Source organism: Telmatherina bonti (assembly GCF_933228915.1).
Source record: "Telmatherina bonti genome assembly, chromosome: 2".
NCBI lineage: Eukaryota > Metazoa > Chordata > Actinopteri > Atheriniformes > Telmatherinidae > Telmatherina > Telmatherina bonti.
This window is the reverse complement of record NC_136620.1, coordinates 6,425,254-6,442,751: the sequence shown is the minus strand read 5'-3', so window position 1 is coordinate 6,442,751 and position 17,498 is coordinate 6,425,254. Positions and strand designations below refer to the sequence as shown.

General features: G+C 42.8%; 1 protein-coding gene across 1 annotated transcript in view; it reads right to left on the bottom strand.

The window, feature by feature from the left end:
• Positions 1-9,685: 9,685 nt before the first annotated feature.
• lamb4 (laminin, beta 4) overlaps positions 9,686-17,498 on the bottom strand; it is a gene marked incomplete at both ends in the record, with an annotated part of 44,510 nt that continues 36,697 nt past the window's right edge. Inside the window, 6 exons of the mRNA XM_079251903.1 lie at positions 9,686-9,835; positions 10,525-10,724; positions 11,802-11,965; positions 12,047-12,416; positions 13,557-13,653; positions 15,829-16,046. Of these exons, the coding sequence (XP_079108029.1) occupies positions 9,686-9,835; positions 10,525-10,724; positions 11,802-11,965; positions 12,047-12,416; positions 13,557-13,653; positions 15,829-16,046 (1,199 nt within the window). The remainder of the gene's footprint in view (positions 9,836-10,524; positions 10,725-11,801; positions 11,966-12,046; positions 12,417-13,556; positions 13,654-15,828; positions 16,047-17,498) is intronic.

Genomic DNA, 17,498 nt, shown 5'->3' with positions numbered 1-17,498 from the left:
TTTACCGGCTGTTCAGCGTGTTTACCGGCTGTTCAGTGATTTTACTGGCTGTTCAGCATGTTTACCGGCTGTTCAGCGTGTTTACCGGCTGTTCAGTGAGTTTACCGGCTGTTCAGCGTGTTTACCGGCTGTTCAGTGATTTTACTGGCTGTTCAGCATGTTTACCGGCTGTTCAGCGTGTTTACCGGCTGTTCAGCATGTTTACCGGCTGTTCAGCGTGTTTACCGGCTGTTCAGTGAGTTTACCGGTTGTTCAGCGTGTTTACCGGCTGTTCAGTGAGTTTACCGGTTGTTCAGCGTGTTTACCGGCTGTTCAGTGAGTTTACCGGCTGTTCAGTGAGTTTACCGGCTGTTCAGCGTGTTTACCGGCTGTTCAGCGAGTTTACCGGCTGTTCAGCGTGTTTACCGGCTGTTCAGTGAGTTTACCGGTTGTTCAGCGTGTTTACCGGCTGTTCAGTGAGTTTACCGGCTGTTCAGTGAGTTTACCGGCTGTTCAGCGTGTTTACCGGCTGTTCAGTGAGTTTACCGGCTGTTCAGCGTGTTTACCGGCTGTTCAGCGAGTTTACCGGCTGTTCAGCGTGTTTACCGGCTGTTCAGCGAGTTTACCGGTTGTTCAGCGTGTTTACCGGCTGTTCAGCGTGTTTACCGGCTGTTCAGTGAGTTTACCGGCTGTTCAGCGTGTTTACCGGCTGTTCAGCGAGTTTACCGGCTGTTCAGCGTGTTTACCGGCTGTTCAGCGAGTTTACCGGCTGTTCAGTGAGTTTACCGGCTGTTCAGCGTGTTTACCGGCTGTTCAGTGAGTTTACCGGCTGTTCAGTGAGTTTACCGGCTGTTCAGCGTGTTTACCGGCTGTTCAGTGAGTTTACCGGCTGTTCAGCGTGTTTACCGGCTGTTCAGTGAGTTTACCGGCTGTTCAGCGTGTTTACCGGCTGTTCAGTGAGTTTACCGGCTGTTCAGCGTGTTTACCGGCTGTTCAGCGTGTTTACCGGCTGTTCAGCGTGTTTACCGGCTGTTCAGTGAGTTTACCGGCTGTTCAGCGAGTTTACCGGCTGTTCAGCGTGTTTACCGGCTGTTCAGCGAGTTTACCGGCTGTTCAGTGAGTTTACCGGCTGTTCAGCATGTTTACCGGCTGTTCAGTGAGTTTACCGGCTGTTCAGCATGTTTACCGGCTGTTCAGTGAGTTTACCGGCTGTTCAGCATGTTTACCGGCTGTTCAGTGAGTTTACCTGTATGTCCACAGTGTTTTCCAGAGCGGAAGCTGCAACCTCTTTGGCATCTTGAATCATCTGTCTGTTCTGCTCAGTTTTATTCTTCACGTCTTCAATCTCTGAAAGCAGTTCATCAGACCGATTCATCGTTTTCGTCTCAATTCTGTTTAGCTTATCTTCAACCTTCAATGTTACAGGAGAAAAACGTCAGTACACAGTTGCCACTTTTCCAGCTGGAACGTCGCAGGTGCTTTTCTTACCTCTTGGATTTGTTCTTTGGTCTGTTTTGTGTCTTGACTTGCTACGTCTAAGTCATCATTGGCCTTGTTCTGAGCTTCATCAGCTGCAGATATGTATGCTTGAATCTCCTTTACATCCAAAAGTTTGGTCTTCTCCCTACATGCAAAACAAGAAAAAAGAAAGAAAAAACGTGGTTTATTTATTTTCAGGTTATCATGTTTTAAAATCAAAATGAAAAATTTTTGTCCTTGTAATAAAGCAAACTAAGGTTTTTTCTCAGATTATTACAAATATATTAACATCATATTATCTTCATTCACACTTTCTTTCCTGTTTGCAGCATATTTTGCAACAGTAATGATGAAAACTGTCCCTTGTTTTGCTGAGTTAACGTTAGCGACAGCGTTGAGCTGGAGTTGGTTTCAGACACTGACTTTATCTCCCGAGCTTTCTCCAGCAGCTTGTTCGCGGTCTCACTGTTCTCCTCTAACTTCTTCAGGTCTTCCTGAAATTTGCTGGTATTTCTCAGGAGACCATTGATCTCTCTAATAATCATTGATTGGATCTCATTGGCTGTTCGTGGTAGGTTGATGCTGAGAACATCGTTTGACAGTTTCTCTATGACTTCTGGAGGAGCCGTGTCACCTGTCAGGAAAAAAATTAAATGATGATCAGAGGTGCTCTTAGTGATAGATGTTCCAGGTTAAACAACTGTGCAACAGAATATTCTTCACATCTTTGTCATTCATCAAACTGTCAAATGTTGTATCAACCCCTGACCTCTCAGGTACTGTTTGACTTGCTGGATGAGCTCTTTCGTTTCATTTTTCTGTTTCTCAAACGACCCGGTGCTGTTTCTGATCCGGTCCTGCAGGTCTCTGGCCTGGTCTTTGGTGTCCTGTGTCAGCTGTCTGGCATCATCAATCTGAGACAGGATAAACAATCAGAACATGGATTTTACAGTCAAGTGCTGAGCAGAGTTCCTCCAGCATCTCAGTTTAAAGGGGTAACAAGCTGAATGAGTAATTTCTGGATTGAAGAAATGAAAAAGTGTCTATGGACAGAATCAGAGGTATGATTTCATCTGGAGTATAGCAGGACTTCACACCATCTTTCCATAAGATCCTGCAGTGTTTTCATTCACATTCATGTTAATCGCCACCTCCTCCCTCCTCTCACAGCCCTCAGCCAAACAACCACATGAAATGCTGCAACTACAAGGAATGGCAGCTTGTACTTTCAAAGAGAAATGCAAGAAGAAGACGACCAGGATGTGATATTACCTGACATTACTTCTAAAGAAACAACAGTCGCTGGGATTTTAATGCAAAGGGGACAAAACTGGGTCAACTTTGGCCATGTGTTACCAAGGTGGAGAGCACTGCCAAAGCTAAAGGGTCTGCAGTTTGACTGGGAGCCAGCTCTTCTCCTTTTCTAGGTAACAACATTAACATAATAAGTTACTTCCACATGTTCTACAAAGTGCTCCGTGTTTATTGCATTAGCACATGAGATGAGGCCATTGTAGGGAAGGAGGTGTGGCTTATGACACTTTGTGTGGGTCTACAGGCAGTGCCCAGAGGCAAACCTTGCAGTGAAACCATTTTGTTTTTTGCTCCTTTAAATCCTGTTTCAACCTCAATGAGAAGTGAGGACTTTTTTTTAATGTTCTGAAGTCCACAAGAATAATACTGTGTAATTTTTTCCTCATGTATGTGATTAGGGAGTTACATCTTGTTTTTGACAAATCAGCCAAGCAGAAATTTCTTCTCATGGGGCTTTGAGAAGTTTAGAACATCTGGTCAGACTTTTCAGGAGGGCATAGTTAACAGGTAAAAGTGTGAAGCGGAAAGTTGTTGTTTCCGCATTTTTCCTGATGCAGGTTGAAGAAATAAAGTATAAACAGCACATGTGGCGTCGTGTATTTTACCCACCCCGCCATGAACAAAGTTTCTCATTAAATATGAAATAACCAACTGTTGAACAACTTGCTAACTACACTAAAAACACAGTAATCCTGCCCTGTCTTCTCGTGAAGAATTGACCAAAAAACTTTTTTCTAGCTTTTGCGGCTTTGAGAATGACAAAGTTCCTGCTTCTGTAGGAGGATGTACCAAGCTTAACAAATCACAGTGGGTCCAGCTCTTCGTCCATCAACCAGCTGTATGCACAGGACAAACAGTCAGTCTGCTAGCTTCAACACCACTGCATACTCCTCAAGAACAGAAAACCTTGTTTTTGTTCTTGAGGCCACAAAATTGCATTATTTTGTTCTTTCTTCTAGGTTTGGGAGTTTGTGTGGCTTTTTCCCCATATATCAATAATAATAGAAACAGTGGATTGTAGCTCTAGGCATGGTGTTTGAGAACAAATATGTGATTGTTTGGAAAATCAAAATAGGCTGTTCTAATAAAACCATGAGTTGTCATTTCCACTGATGCAAAACATTCACCAAGGTTTAACGTATAGTTTTAACAAACACTTGGTTTAAGTGGTGATAAAGTACAAACATCTGTACAAGATGAGGCATAAAAAGACATAGACATACCACGGACAAAGTTTATTCTTACATATATAATAACTGTACCCACTATATATTGCGCATAAAGACATGGCACCAGCTTTCACAAAACCTCACTCCATTTCAGATTTAGCTTTACTGTGAAAATGAAGCCAAAACTAACTTTTTTCTTGTTTTTGCTCAAAAACAAGAACAAAGTTGTCTGTTCTTGTGGGGGACTCTCATGAAATTCCAAGTTTTAAATGTGAACATGATAAAAATAAAACTGGATGCTGACTTTACATAAACTTCTCATCATTAGTTTGCCACCAGTCTGACTGAAAAGTTTGTCTTAATCCCAGTTTCCACCAACAGGTCTGGCTCGGCTTGAGACTGTTTGATTCAGTAAACCCTGATCTCTGTTGGGCTTTCACAGCCAACCATACCCTCACCTGCTAGGCAGGGTGTCAACTATAGATGAGTCGGCTAAATAAAAGCATGATGGGAAAGCTCTGCAATGCCTACTTAATTTCCAGTAGTTTGAGTTCTTTCTTCTTCATGTGGCTTTAAACAAAAATACTATTTTTAAACATGAAGCTGTTCCTGCTTTGTTGTCATTGTTGAGTCAAGCAGGAAGTGTAGATTTTTTTAACCAATCAATGGACTGCAGTATCTTAAACTTCACCCTTTTATGTTGGATTGGTGAGATTGAGACCCCTCTGGAAGGATCCCAAAAACATAAGACTGTGGAAATGTGAAAAATGTGTACTGATCCATCCCGACTGGTCTTGTACCAAAGGTGGAAACCAGGCTTTACTGATTGCTATCCCGCTATACCCTGCCTACCAGATAAGTTTACAAATGACTGAAAAAAATTCAACAGATAAGGCAAGGCAAGGACACCCAAATCAAACTACGCCATACCTAGTGGCTCCCCTTTGTTAGGGTTAGGGTTAGGGTGTTCTGACAGTTTGAAATTTCCTGGCTATTACAGAAGCTTAGCACAGAAAGTCACAAAATTGTAGATAAAATTGCAGACGTAGATACTGACCCATAAATTCAGCATAATTTTGATGACTCAGAAAATCCATCAGCATTCAGCCTACTCTGAGGCCACGAAAAGCGGGTTCTTTTGTATTATATCGCATATTAATTCAAGATTCAAAACAACTTTACCTATTCCGAATGAGCAATAAATTTGTTAAGAGCAAAATGTTCAAGTGCATTTCCCACGAGACCATTCTGCAGTTTCTCCCTAACTTTCTCAGATTGAACACACATTTAATGGTGTGCCATTCTGATAAAGTAGCCTAATCTTGTATGCTTATTTTGGTCAGGATATACCAAGTTGTCACAAAAAGGTATTTACAAAAATCACATCTTAATGTAACTGACTGGGTTGGTCCCAGTGGTTTCATCGTAAACCTGCCTGGTTTTTGGTCTCCTGCAGTGTGGCTGGAAGTTCCATGAGTTTGCCTTTTACCAACTCTGCTCTGGCTGAAGCCCTCTGACTGACCAGAGGAACTCCATCACATGGTCCTCCGTCACATGCTGAACAGTTCTCCAGACTTGCTCCTCCACAGACCTGAACCAGATCATAAAGAGCTGCTTAGAGGACATCAACAGCACAGTTTGGAACAAGACCAAAATACACATCTAACGGATTAACAGTGAAACAACTTAAACTTTTCTCCCAAAACACAGTCAGGACATTCATCAAGGACCAATCACTTGGTTTCATCATCAACCCAAAGATAAAAATGGCAAACTGTACAGATCTGAAACTATTTCCAGCAGCAGTATTAATTGATTAAAAGAAACTTTGACATCATTAATTGAGGCATTTTGAAACTGGAGGGGTAGATGGCAGGAGGGATTGTGCTGAAATGAATATTAGTGACCTAATTAGACAACAGTATGCATAAACTAGTGACTACTGGTCAGACTGATATTCATCTTATTTGTGGTAGACTGATATTGTCTGACCTGTTTGATCTTATTTGTGGGAGACTGTTCATTTCCATTTTGGGTGTTTTGCCAGAGGTCTTGGAGCTGGAAGGTCTTACCCAAATCTTAGGACTCTTCTGGATCGGGATGTCAGGTGTTTGTTGGAGCCACTTCTCCAGCATGGAGGACACAAACCACCGTGGTCCGATGAGAACTGTACTACTGTTGCCTTAACCTTCCAGGCTTCCTCCAGTTGTTCCTTAAGTCAATCACTATGTCTGCTTTGTTGGCCAACACCAATTCATTGGTCTGTATGTTTTCCAATGTGATCTAGCGTGTCTCCAGTCCCTATTCTGCACTTATATTTCTGTGCACTATGCCATTTACTTGTTATGCCATTCCATGTTTCCTGCCAGGATCTCACACCGTGGTTTTTGAGGGTCCTCTTTAAACAGTCTTCCCCTGGGATCCTGCCTGGTGTGGTAGATCTGAGCCGCAATGGCCCTGGTACTCAAGGCTTGCTCTTGTGCTGCCATGATCAGTGCCTCTGTGCTGTCCTTCAGTCCAGCCTTCTCCAGCTATTGGTAGGACTTGTTACTTCAGCAATCTGTTGGTGGGGAATCCCATGCAGGGGTTTTTCCTTCCATTATGGTTCCTCTATTACATTCTCCTCCAGGTCCTAGTGCCTGAGACATTCCTTAAGTGCTTCATCCTTTGGGGCCCTCTTCCTGATGTATTCATGCAGCTTGGGTGTTTCATTCTATTCTATTCTATTCTATTCTACAGTCATTTAGCAGACGCTTTTGTCCAAAGAGACTTACATATGAGTGAGAACAACACAAGCACGAAATCAAACAGTAGAGGACATCGTAGGAAGATGCTATTCATTCATCTTGGAAAGTAGCCCTGATGCTTCCTAGTCCTTGGCCTCCCTCTTTGTGCTTAGTGTATAGTCGCTGGACACTGGACTTGGGGTGGAACCTTCCGTGCATGATGAACAGCTTCCATGTTTTCACATCTGAGGGCGGAACTTCCTCCTTTGTCCAGCTTATTATCCCAGCAGGGTATCTGATCACTGACAGGGCATAGCTATTACGGCAACATTGGATCAAGATGGCGCCTGTGTACGTGGCCGCTCATTTGTTACCCTCTCTTTGGTTCCTGTTTTTCCTGGTCTTATACCATGGCTCCCTACATACGCAGTCCCTGCTGATGTATGATCACCAGTTTTTACTTTATCTCCTATTTAATGAGAGAGTTTTATCACTGTCATATTACAGTCAACATAAAACTCTTCATCCGCTGCTATCTGGCATACCAGCTCACCTGTTCAGGGCTTTGGCACTCCTCCCACAGCAGAAATACTACCACAAACGCCACAAGTGAGGTGGCTATTTTGTGAAGCTGAAGGCATCCCTGGCACGTTTTTCATCGTTTTCCCAGCTGGGATCTTTCCAAACCTACATGGTGTCCTGACATTCCCTGGATTCACCTGATGTCTGCCTTGTTCCTGTCGTTGGGTCTGTGGGCCTGCCCCGCCACTCCTGCTCTCCTCGACCCCGTCACCGCGGAGTAAATCCCGAGAATCTAAGGATCTGTGACCACTCCATGTTAGCCCACCTGTTAGCCCACCTAGGTCTGCTAACTCCATTGCCACTCTCAACTTCGGTCTGTTAAAAATCTGTTCGCTTAAAACCAGGTGGATCTCATCAGTCTCCAAATTTGATTATACTTGGTGATTTCAATGTTCCAATGGATAATGACAATAATCCTCTGTCCATGGACTTTGGATCCTGCTTAAACTTCTCCACTGACTGTAAAGATCATATTCTGGACTGGATTTGTTGCTCTGGTGTTATTCCTGCTGATTTTAAAGCTCATCACATTCCCTTCTCTGATCATAAACAGATCTGTTTCAACATGTGTGTGTCTCACTAAACCCCCCCCCCCCCCCCCCCCCCCTCCCCGCTACATCTCTTTCAGGTCAATTCAAGGATATCAATCATGACACTTTCTCATCTGTCATAAACAAACTCCCCACAATAGCCTCAACTACCTCCTTAACACCTTTGCTCCACTGAAACACAGATGTGTTTCCTTCTCCCGCTCTGCTCCATGGTACATCCCCACTATGTACCAACTCAAAGGTAAAAGCTGCCGGCTGAAACGCCTTGGCAAGAAACCTGGACTCACCATTGACAAGGACATCTATAATAGCAATACTCTGTCCTACAAGGGCTGTATTGCCTCAGCAAAATCCGCTTACTACTCTGGTCTAATCTGCTCCAGTGAAGGAAATTCTAAATCCCTCTTTCCCTCTTCAACAATATTACAAGACCCCGCGACTCGCTCCCTCCCCATTTGTACTCAGCTGACTTGAACTGAAGTCTTTCCAACTTGCCTCTGAAGGAGCTGGTTCCTTCCATCACTGCCATTGTTCATTCCTCCCTCAACATGTTCCATCAGTGTTCAAGACAGCTGCAGTCACTCCCATCTTCAAAAAGCCTAGCACCATTCCACCTCAATACTTTTCATCATATTTCTAATCTTCCTTTCATCTCCAAAATTCTCAAAAAGGTTGTTTCCTCTCAACTCCACAAACACCTCACTAATAATAACCTGTATGATGATTCCAGTCTGGCTTCCATCACCTTCACAGCACAACATCAGCTTTTCTAAAAATCATCAACGACCTTCTGATGGCAGCTGACTCTGGTCTCCTCACAATCCTCATCCTCTTAGATCTTAGTGCAGCGTTTGATTCCACAAATACAGCATCAACCTCCATTCCGATGCGGACGACACCCAGCTCTACATCTCTTCTAAACCTAACCCCTCTCTTCCACCTCCTCCTTCTCTGGCTGTCTCCAGGAAATCAAAGCCTGGTTCTTTTCCAGTTTTCTCAAACTTAACAGCAGTAAAACAGAAGTTTTACTTGTCGACACACCCTCCATTCTAACCAGATCTCACCGTTTCTCCATCAACATTGACAGACCCTCCATTTCCCCCTCCCCTCAGGTCAAGGGTCTGGGTTTCAATAGCACTTTATTGTTTAAAGCCCACATTGACAGCATCACCCCGTCTGCTCATTTCCACCTTCATAACATCAACCGTCTACATCCATCTCTCACGCCGCTGCCATCCTTGTTCACAGTCTTTTCACTTCACGTATTGATTGCTGCAACTCACTTCTCTTTTGTTTACCCAGTAAATCACTTCACAAACTGCAGCTCCTCCAGAACTCGGCCGCATGGATCATAACCCGCACCTCTTCCTCTGATCGTATTACCCTGGTCTTTCAACAGCTCCACTGGCTCCCAATACAACACAGAATCAACTTCAAGATCCCACTCCTCACCTTCAAATGCATCCATAATCTGGCCCTTCCTTACCTGTCTGACATCTCATCCTAAGGGAGTAGCGATGTGGAGCAGGACCCTTAGGTCCTCATGCTCCATTCATTTCACAGTTCCCTCTGCCCGCCTCACCCACATGGGGAGCAGAGCCTTTAGTCGTTCTGTTTCCCGGCTCTGGAACTTTCTCCCATCTGAACATTGACTCTCCCCATTATTCAAATCCCAATTTAAAACTAATCTGTTCAAAATGGCCTACTCTCTCTGACACTTTTAACTATTTTCCTTGCTTGTTTTTGTTTTTCATGTTTTTAATTCTTATGTGATCTGTTTCTTTTTTCTTTTTGTAAGGTGACCTTGGGTACTTAGAGGCGCCTAGAAATAAAACGTATTATTATTTTCATTATTGAGCTGACTTCTCAGTACTTGACTTTCTTGTTACAGGTATTTGGCTGTGGCTGCTTTCCTTGGGACCTCTTCATGGTTGCCATTTGCTTGTGATATGCCAAAGTACTTGTAGCTCTCTTCCACATCTGTTATTCTGCTTTCGGGGAGTGCAGTGCCCTCTGTATGGACTACCTTCCCCCTCTTTGTTACCATTCGGCCACAATTAGAATGATGTTCCAATGTCCCTGCTGTGGATCCTGGTGGTGTGGATCAGTGAGTGAAGGTCTCACACCTAGCGTACAGCTTGTTGCCAGCCATTTAGAGAAGGTGACTGATAATGGCCCCATTCTTGAGTTGGTAGTCATAGTCAGATTTGTTGATTAATTGGTTGAAGGTGTTCAGGCATATGCAAATCAGCAGTGGCCTTTTGTCTTAAAAAGATGGTGAGCTTTAGAAGCTCTCCACTTTTGATATTCAGCCACTAGGGTGATCTTCCACAGTCTCACTGAGATTGCAGCAAAAGCTATTAGAGTGTTCTTTACCTTGTACAGCTTCATGATTCCAGGATTTTTTTTGTTGTTGTTGTAAAACTGAAAGACAACTAACTAACTTGCTAACTTACTAACTACTTGTAACTAGAAGTAAGTGCTACTATCAGAAAGGGAAGCAGGAATAAATAAGTGAAAACTTCATCCTAATAGTTTTTGGACATAATATTTGTCATTTTAAATGAAAAAATAACAAATGCATAAACTCCCTTCGGTCTGTAATCTGGTAGTTCCTCCAACAACAATCTATCCAATCCGCTCCTTAATCTCCTCAAACAGACACTTTTTTTCTTTTCAGATTAAAAATATTTGGACGAAGGACAGCCCTTTATGAATACTCACCTTCTGGTTGAGGTGGACCACACTTAGCTCTTTCACTTTTTTCTCCAGCAGTGTCAGGTCTCTCCTGCTGCACATGCTCAATTTGTTTTTTACTTCCTGTCTGGTGTCCATGGAGTTTTCTATGGCTTTGTTGGAGCTCCTCACCCTTTTCTCATCTGACATGAAGTCTTTATGAAGCTTCCGAATCTGATCCATTATCTCTGTAACAGGTCCAGGCGGGACACTGATGTCAGTAAACACAAAGAGTTTGTTCTGTGATGAAGTCAAATTATATGTTTTAATTTTGTTTGAAGTTATTATGACTTCCTGTCTCCCTGCCTGAAGGCTTTTTTTTATGTTTATCAGCCTTTTCAGATCACTGGTGATCCAGAGCTTGTTACTGAGAGAGCTGACTTCAGCTTGAGTAATGACTGGAGCCAAACAAATAATCCATTTTATACCAATCTCATAATTTCAAATTCAGGTTGGACCATATGTCAAATAAGCTAGATGTATCCCTAGAACTTTTACATGAGACCTATAAAATGGCTATGTCGCTAACATCGAGTACAAGCTGTTACAGCAGTCTTTTAGGTGTCTCCATGAGATTTTCCTTATAGTTTGGTTTCTCCCTAACAGCAGGACAGCTCATCCTGAACCACCTGCTTACATGCTGTTGTTTCAGGACAGGCACACAACAGCATATAGCTTGTAAGCTAGCCAGCTAGTTTATGAGCGGAAACTGAATGCAAGACTTCCATTCAAAGCAGCAAGGATTGTTTAGCTGCCTGTGTTTCCAGAAGGAATTAGTACACCAGAGCAGAAAACTCCTCCTCCTGTTCTTATTGAGATCATTTTCATTTGTTTTACATGTAGTTGATGGACAATTTCCAGCGTGTACTCTCTGGCAGCTGGTAGGACTATGTTCACATGGCACGACATGTACAGACATGACATGACATATTTACATGTCACCACATGGATGTGATAAATAAGTTAAAGCTGTTTATCCTTTATAATAAAAGTAAAATGTATAAGGCAGTTCCAGAAGAAAGGGGACCTTAGATTATTTCTGTGGTGATCTGGTGCAAAGTGGAAATGACCTACACAGAAAAGACTTACACAGTGTTTTACAGATTTCATAGATAGATTGTGTATCAGGATATTGTGTGATAAATATTCATGTAACATGGTTACATGTTAAACTTCCTGTCATGTGACTCAGATGTGATGTGACGCCACAGTTTCCAATCTCATTATGGACTAGTTTTCCATACGTGATGGAAAGGACTCTCTACCTTTCTCTGGACCTTCTTCTTTGACGTTTGGTTCCTTTATGAGCATCTCCTTCAGGCTGTTCTGCAGCTTCTTAAACTCCAGGTAAAGGTTGTCGATGTTAGTATTGAGGAGAGGAGATGGGTCAACTAAGATCATGTTGGTGTCAACCGCATCTTTCAGCTTCCTGTGAAAGTGACAGACCCACACTAATGAAACACCTCGGATTCTGTTTTTATCTCCGCAGCTACAGAATAACAGACCTTACCTCATCTTCATCAACAACTTCTCCATCTTTTCAAGCTTTGGTAGGGAGTCATCCCTCAGGTTCCCCAGGTTTTCCATTTTGGAGTGCATCGCCAGTATCCGTTGACGGTGCTGGCTGGTTGTTGGTTGCAGATTGTTGCCATGGCGAGGCACAAGGGTTCTCATCCTCTGGCCAGCTTGCTTCACATCAGTGACATTTTCAGTCCACAAGGTGGAGCATGGGTGGCACTTCTCGCAGGCTGGGAACACTGAGTCGAAACCCGGGGCGCACTCATCGCAGAAGATACCAGTTACACCCTCCCGGCAGTTACACTCACCGGTGTCAGCATCGCACGATGGTCGTTTGGTTCCCTCCAGGTTGCAGTCACAAGCTGACAACAATATAAGCTTCATTTGAATAAAAGGATGCGAAGCTTAAACTGAAAAAAACAAGTTGATTTTCTACTAAATAAGTTTGATCACTCATTTAAAAGATGATTTAAGTCACTGGAGTAAAATAAACTTACTAGATAAAGTTGGTTTTGGAATTTTTCTTAATTCGAAGTCAATAAATTGAATCATTAAAAGAAGATTAAATGAAAATAAAACAGAGGTTGTCCTGTTTGGTCGCCACAAATTAGTCCAGGTTTTTTCCAATTCCTTTGGTCCATTAACATCCTATATAACACCACTGGCCAGAAATCTGGGTGTTATTATTGATGGGGCACTTAAACTAGACAAGCAGATCAGCTCAGTGGTTAAGGCTAGCTTCTTCCAGCTTCGGCTACGGTCCAAAGTTAAACCATACCAGAGGAAAACTGATTTGGAAAAAGTCATCCTTTATCACGTCGCAGTTGGACAAATGTAATTCCATGTATGCTGGTATCAGACGGTCTGAACTTAGTCGTCTGCAGCTTGTTCAAATCGCAGCGGCTCAACGCCAAACCGGGAGAAGGTGAGCACATAACGCCAGTGCTGTCCGCTCTTCACTCTTCACTGGCTGCTGGTTAGTTTTAGAATTGAATTGAAGATTCTTTTATTTGTTTTTAGTTCTCTGAATGACTTGGCAACACAGTATTTATCAGACCTAATTAACATTTATCAACCTTCTAGACCCCTTAGGTCAGCTGACCAGATGGTCTTGGACGTTCCCAGATCCCTAATGTCATCTAAGGGACTGAGCTTTTGCAGTTGTGGGTCCCACATTATAGAACACATTACCCTGGATGTACGGTCTGCAAATAGCCTTTTCATTTTTAAAATGCGTCTAAAGACCCACCTGTTTACCCTAGCCTTCGGCTAAGCAGAGTTCTTTTTCTGTTTTACTCTCTTGCTTTTATTCTTTTAATGTTACAGATTTTCTTAGAGTTATTTTATATGTATATATCTTGCTGTGAAGCCGTTGCCTTTTAAAAATTTGCTATATAAAGAAAGCTGACGTTGACATTGACAAGTTTTTGTCACCAACGCATGCAGTGCTTTCATGTAAACAACATCCCAAAAATTCACAAAATGTTTGAAATTCCACTCACAGATACACTGCAGGTCTGAATTCCAGAAGTGATTTTCTCCACATTCATCACACTGTCTTCCTCCAAACTCAGAACGACATGGACACTGTCCTGTAACCTGAACACATCACCATCTGTATCAACAAGTTTTCATCTACTTCTTACACAAATGAGAATTATTTTTGGTAATCTTGAATAATTAGGTTTTTCAGTCTTTTTAGATCCACCTTGTTATAAGACATTTTATCAGAACGAACACCTTGGCATGTCTGCAATCTTGTTGGAACACTCAAAGCGTCCCTCCTGCGACCCATTACAATGTCACAGATGATTTCTGCTGATCACATCAGCAAAAGCTTGTAAATAACCCCCTTTGAACTTCTGATGTAGCTGTGCACAGGTAAACATGAGATATGCATAAATGATGAAAACAGACCACAGTGATGAGCCTATTCGCCGCTGTGCAGCAATGATGCATCATAAAGATGCAGGTGATCTGGTACCATGGATCAACAAGTTTGTCTTCAAAGCTTTCTGTCCTTTTTAAAAAGACATTGTCCAACATTTTCTGTTGTTTAAAGCATTTCTGTATATGTTATCTTTGGTGTTTTAGGACCTTTGCTGATAACCCAACACATTCTCATGAGCAAAAAATGTTAGATTTGTTTACATGTATGATGAGTAAGCCAGTAGGGAATCAGTATGAGTGTGCCATCTTGAAACTACAGCTGCCAGAAATGGACACACATCACCAACATGGAATAAGAAGATGTTCTCTCTGCGAGCTAGCATGCAGTGACTGAAATGATAATTATTCAGGTCTCATTTATAAAAATGCAGGAGACGTTATCACCATCGTCAGAGAAAAGGAGAACTTAAAAGGCAGCATTCAAAAGAGAGAATCGTTATGGAGCTAGCTTTCCCCAGGGGGAAGGAGCTCAAGTGGGAGAAAACTGCTGCTTTCTCCTCCAGAAATGGGAAACTGTTCTACCTGAATTAGCTGTTTCCATTGGGTTCTGTTAGAGAGTGTTGTTCGTTAGCTTAGCAGCATAACAGCAGAGCCTGCTACAGGGTTATTAGCTGATCCTATTTAGCTGTTATAATAAAAGTTACAATAAAAGCACATGATGCAGATATAATCAGAGCAGGAGTTTGGTTGAAAATATCTATAAAATTTGCGGCCACTTCAGAAGTAAACATCATTTCCTCACAGCTCTCATTGGGACCTACATGTTTTATTCTCAGTAACACTTCCTTTTACTGTGACAGTGAAAGCTACTGAAACCACGTCAGCACACAGGCCTACCAGCGGGGAGAACCAGATTTCACTGTCTGTGTTGTAAAACGGGAACTTCTTGGATAGCCGAGGTTTGAATCATGTTTTCAATAAGTCATTTCCATGTCATGAATTTGTTCTGCTCGTTCACTAAACCAGGTGATTCCAGTAAGAACAGCGAATTAACCTGTTTCATTGTCCGAGCAGAACAAATACACAGCATGGAGATGACCGAAGTGTCGTTGAGGCTTTTTGATCCGCAATGGCTACTGTTGTTGCAACAGGTGTTGGTAAAGATGAGCTAGGATGCGTTATTGGTTTGGATGTGATAGATGGGAGTAATTCTTGCACAATGTCTGTTTAATGTCGACCTGACACTGGTGACACCAGTCCTGACAATGTCCCCTATTGGTTATTTGTGTATTGTAACTTGTAATAATGTAATATTATGTAATGTAACATTATGTAATAATGTAATAAGTTAATTTCCAAGGATGCAGACAAAGAGATGCCAAATATGTGGGGCAGCCATGATAATCACACCTGTGCATGATTAATATTAAGTACATTTTCAGCCTTAGACAACATTGCTGTATTTCTGCTTCTCCTCATAAACCCTGAACAAACAGAAACAAACTAAAGTCAAGTCTTCTTCCTGTTCTGTTCTGCAGTACGAGCTCAGGATAGATTAACCCCTTAAATCCTTAAAATTTTATGAAAAAAAAAAATGTTGTGGTCCAACTTTTATTTGACCCTTGCTTATGCTGCAGGAGACGGATGGCTGCCTTTTTAATTCCATTTACGACTGGTCAGAAATAAGTGTTTACTGAATCTACAGTCAGGCCTGGAATGATGTACTACGTTCAAACCTCAAGAATCGTAGCTGTCTAATGGTGTGTAACCTTGTGTATAGCTTGGAAGGTAGACTGAGTGAAATTGGTTGCGTCCATCCATGGGACGTCTGGTATCAACGGTTTGACACATATCAACGGTTTGAGACATATGCGGCTCACTTGCCTTGTCACATTTGTTGGAGACAGAGTTGAGGGGATCACAGCTGCAGGGTTGACATCCTGAACTCCCATCCAGGTTCCAGAAACCATCTTCACACTCATCACACAGCTCTCCCATCACCCCCTTCCGGCAGGGACACTGTCCCGTCCTCGGATCACAGAAGCAGGGACTCTCCAGCGGACACTGGGTCACCTGGGTCCCTCTGCGGTCACAGGAGCATTCTACAGAAAAAGATCACAAACAAAAATGATCAAACAATGTGTTTTATTGATGGTTTAAGAACCTTTTAAAGGTGTAAAGTGGGTGTACCACAAAGCTAAATTTTAGGGCTGTTGCTCCTGTTTAAATCTCAACAAACTGTTGAATAGCTATTAAAACCATCAGTATCATTTATATGCAGATGACACTGTCGATTATATTTCTGCTAAGTTCATAGTGTCTATAATTTTCTATAGCTGTTCAAGGGTTGACCTTACTGATAAGATTTGAAAAATATGAGCTCATTTGAATCTGTTGGCAGCAACACATCTGTAAAAAGGTTGGAACAGGAACAACAACTGGCTAGAAAAGTTCTAGTTTCTATTGCATCCATTTGTTTTTGCTTGTTTTGTTTGTACAGAAGTAACAGTAAAACAGCGGCTCGAGCGATTAGGTATCCAACTATGATTCTGCATTCTCAGCTGTGTACATTATGGTGAAGCACTTTGTTTGTCGAGAGACACTTCATGTAACCGAACTTCTTTTGAACAGGCACGACGCCTGCATCCCATAAATGAGCCGTTCCTATTTCTCACCTTCCTGGTCCTGGGTTCCAAACAGCTTGACTGAGCTGACCTTTATGGAGATCACCAGTCCACAGTCAGCCAACCTGGAGCAACTCGTGAGCCCCCATCCTCCGCTGTGACACACCTGAACCAAATAAATGGTTCATCAACAGGCAGGTGCAGAAGATGACAACAAGTTGCTGGAGAACCTTTTCATTTGAATCGAGTGGGGAAACAATAAAACCTGCAGGATGGTGGCTCACAAGGACCACAGTTGATACCCCTGGTCTAAATTGTCCTTGGCACAATCAGAATATGGATCCCTGCAGAGAAAATAAAGGAGCACATATTCCAGCAGAGTTGGAGCCAGACTACCCAGACTCTCCTGTTATCCTGGGCTGCATCGAGCTGAGGCGCCAGTGCCCAACCTCTTCCCTACTACAGAATGACGTGTTCTCTTCATACAGGTCTCACTGCACTCTCAAAGGATAGATCGGTATTGCTCCACATGGGGAGCCATCACATTCATCTCTCCACTGTATGCAGGATCAATCAGTGACAAGCGGACCATGCTGGCGTCTGGAATCATCTGCCTGGTGAGACCCGAAATGGCCATCAGGTTAGAACGAGCTTTTCTCATCAGTGAGTTTGTGCAGGGTAAGATCTAGACCACCGCTTCCCAGATGTCCTCTCCTGAGGCCAGGAAACAGAAATTTCACGCCTCAGGGTGCATGTAGAGCGCTGCGTACGGAGAGCGAGCTCTTTGGCTATTCGGCAGCTGTATACTGTAACTTGTCTCCTGACGAAGCCTTGAGCAAAGAGGTCACAGTTACAGCAGAGGTGGATGTAGCTACACATGCCTGGTTACCTGGTTGTCACTCATTCTTATATCCTGTTTTATTTCAGATT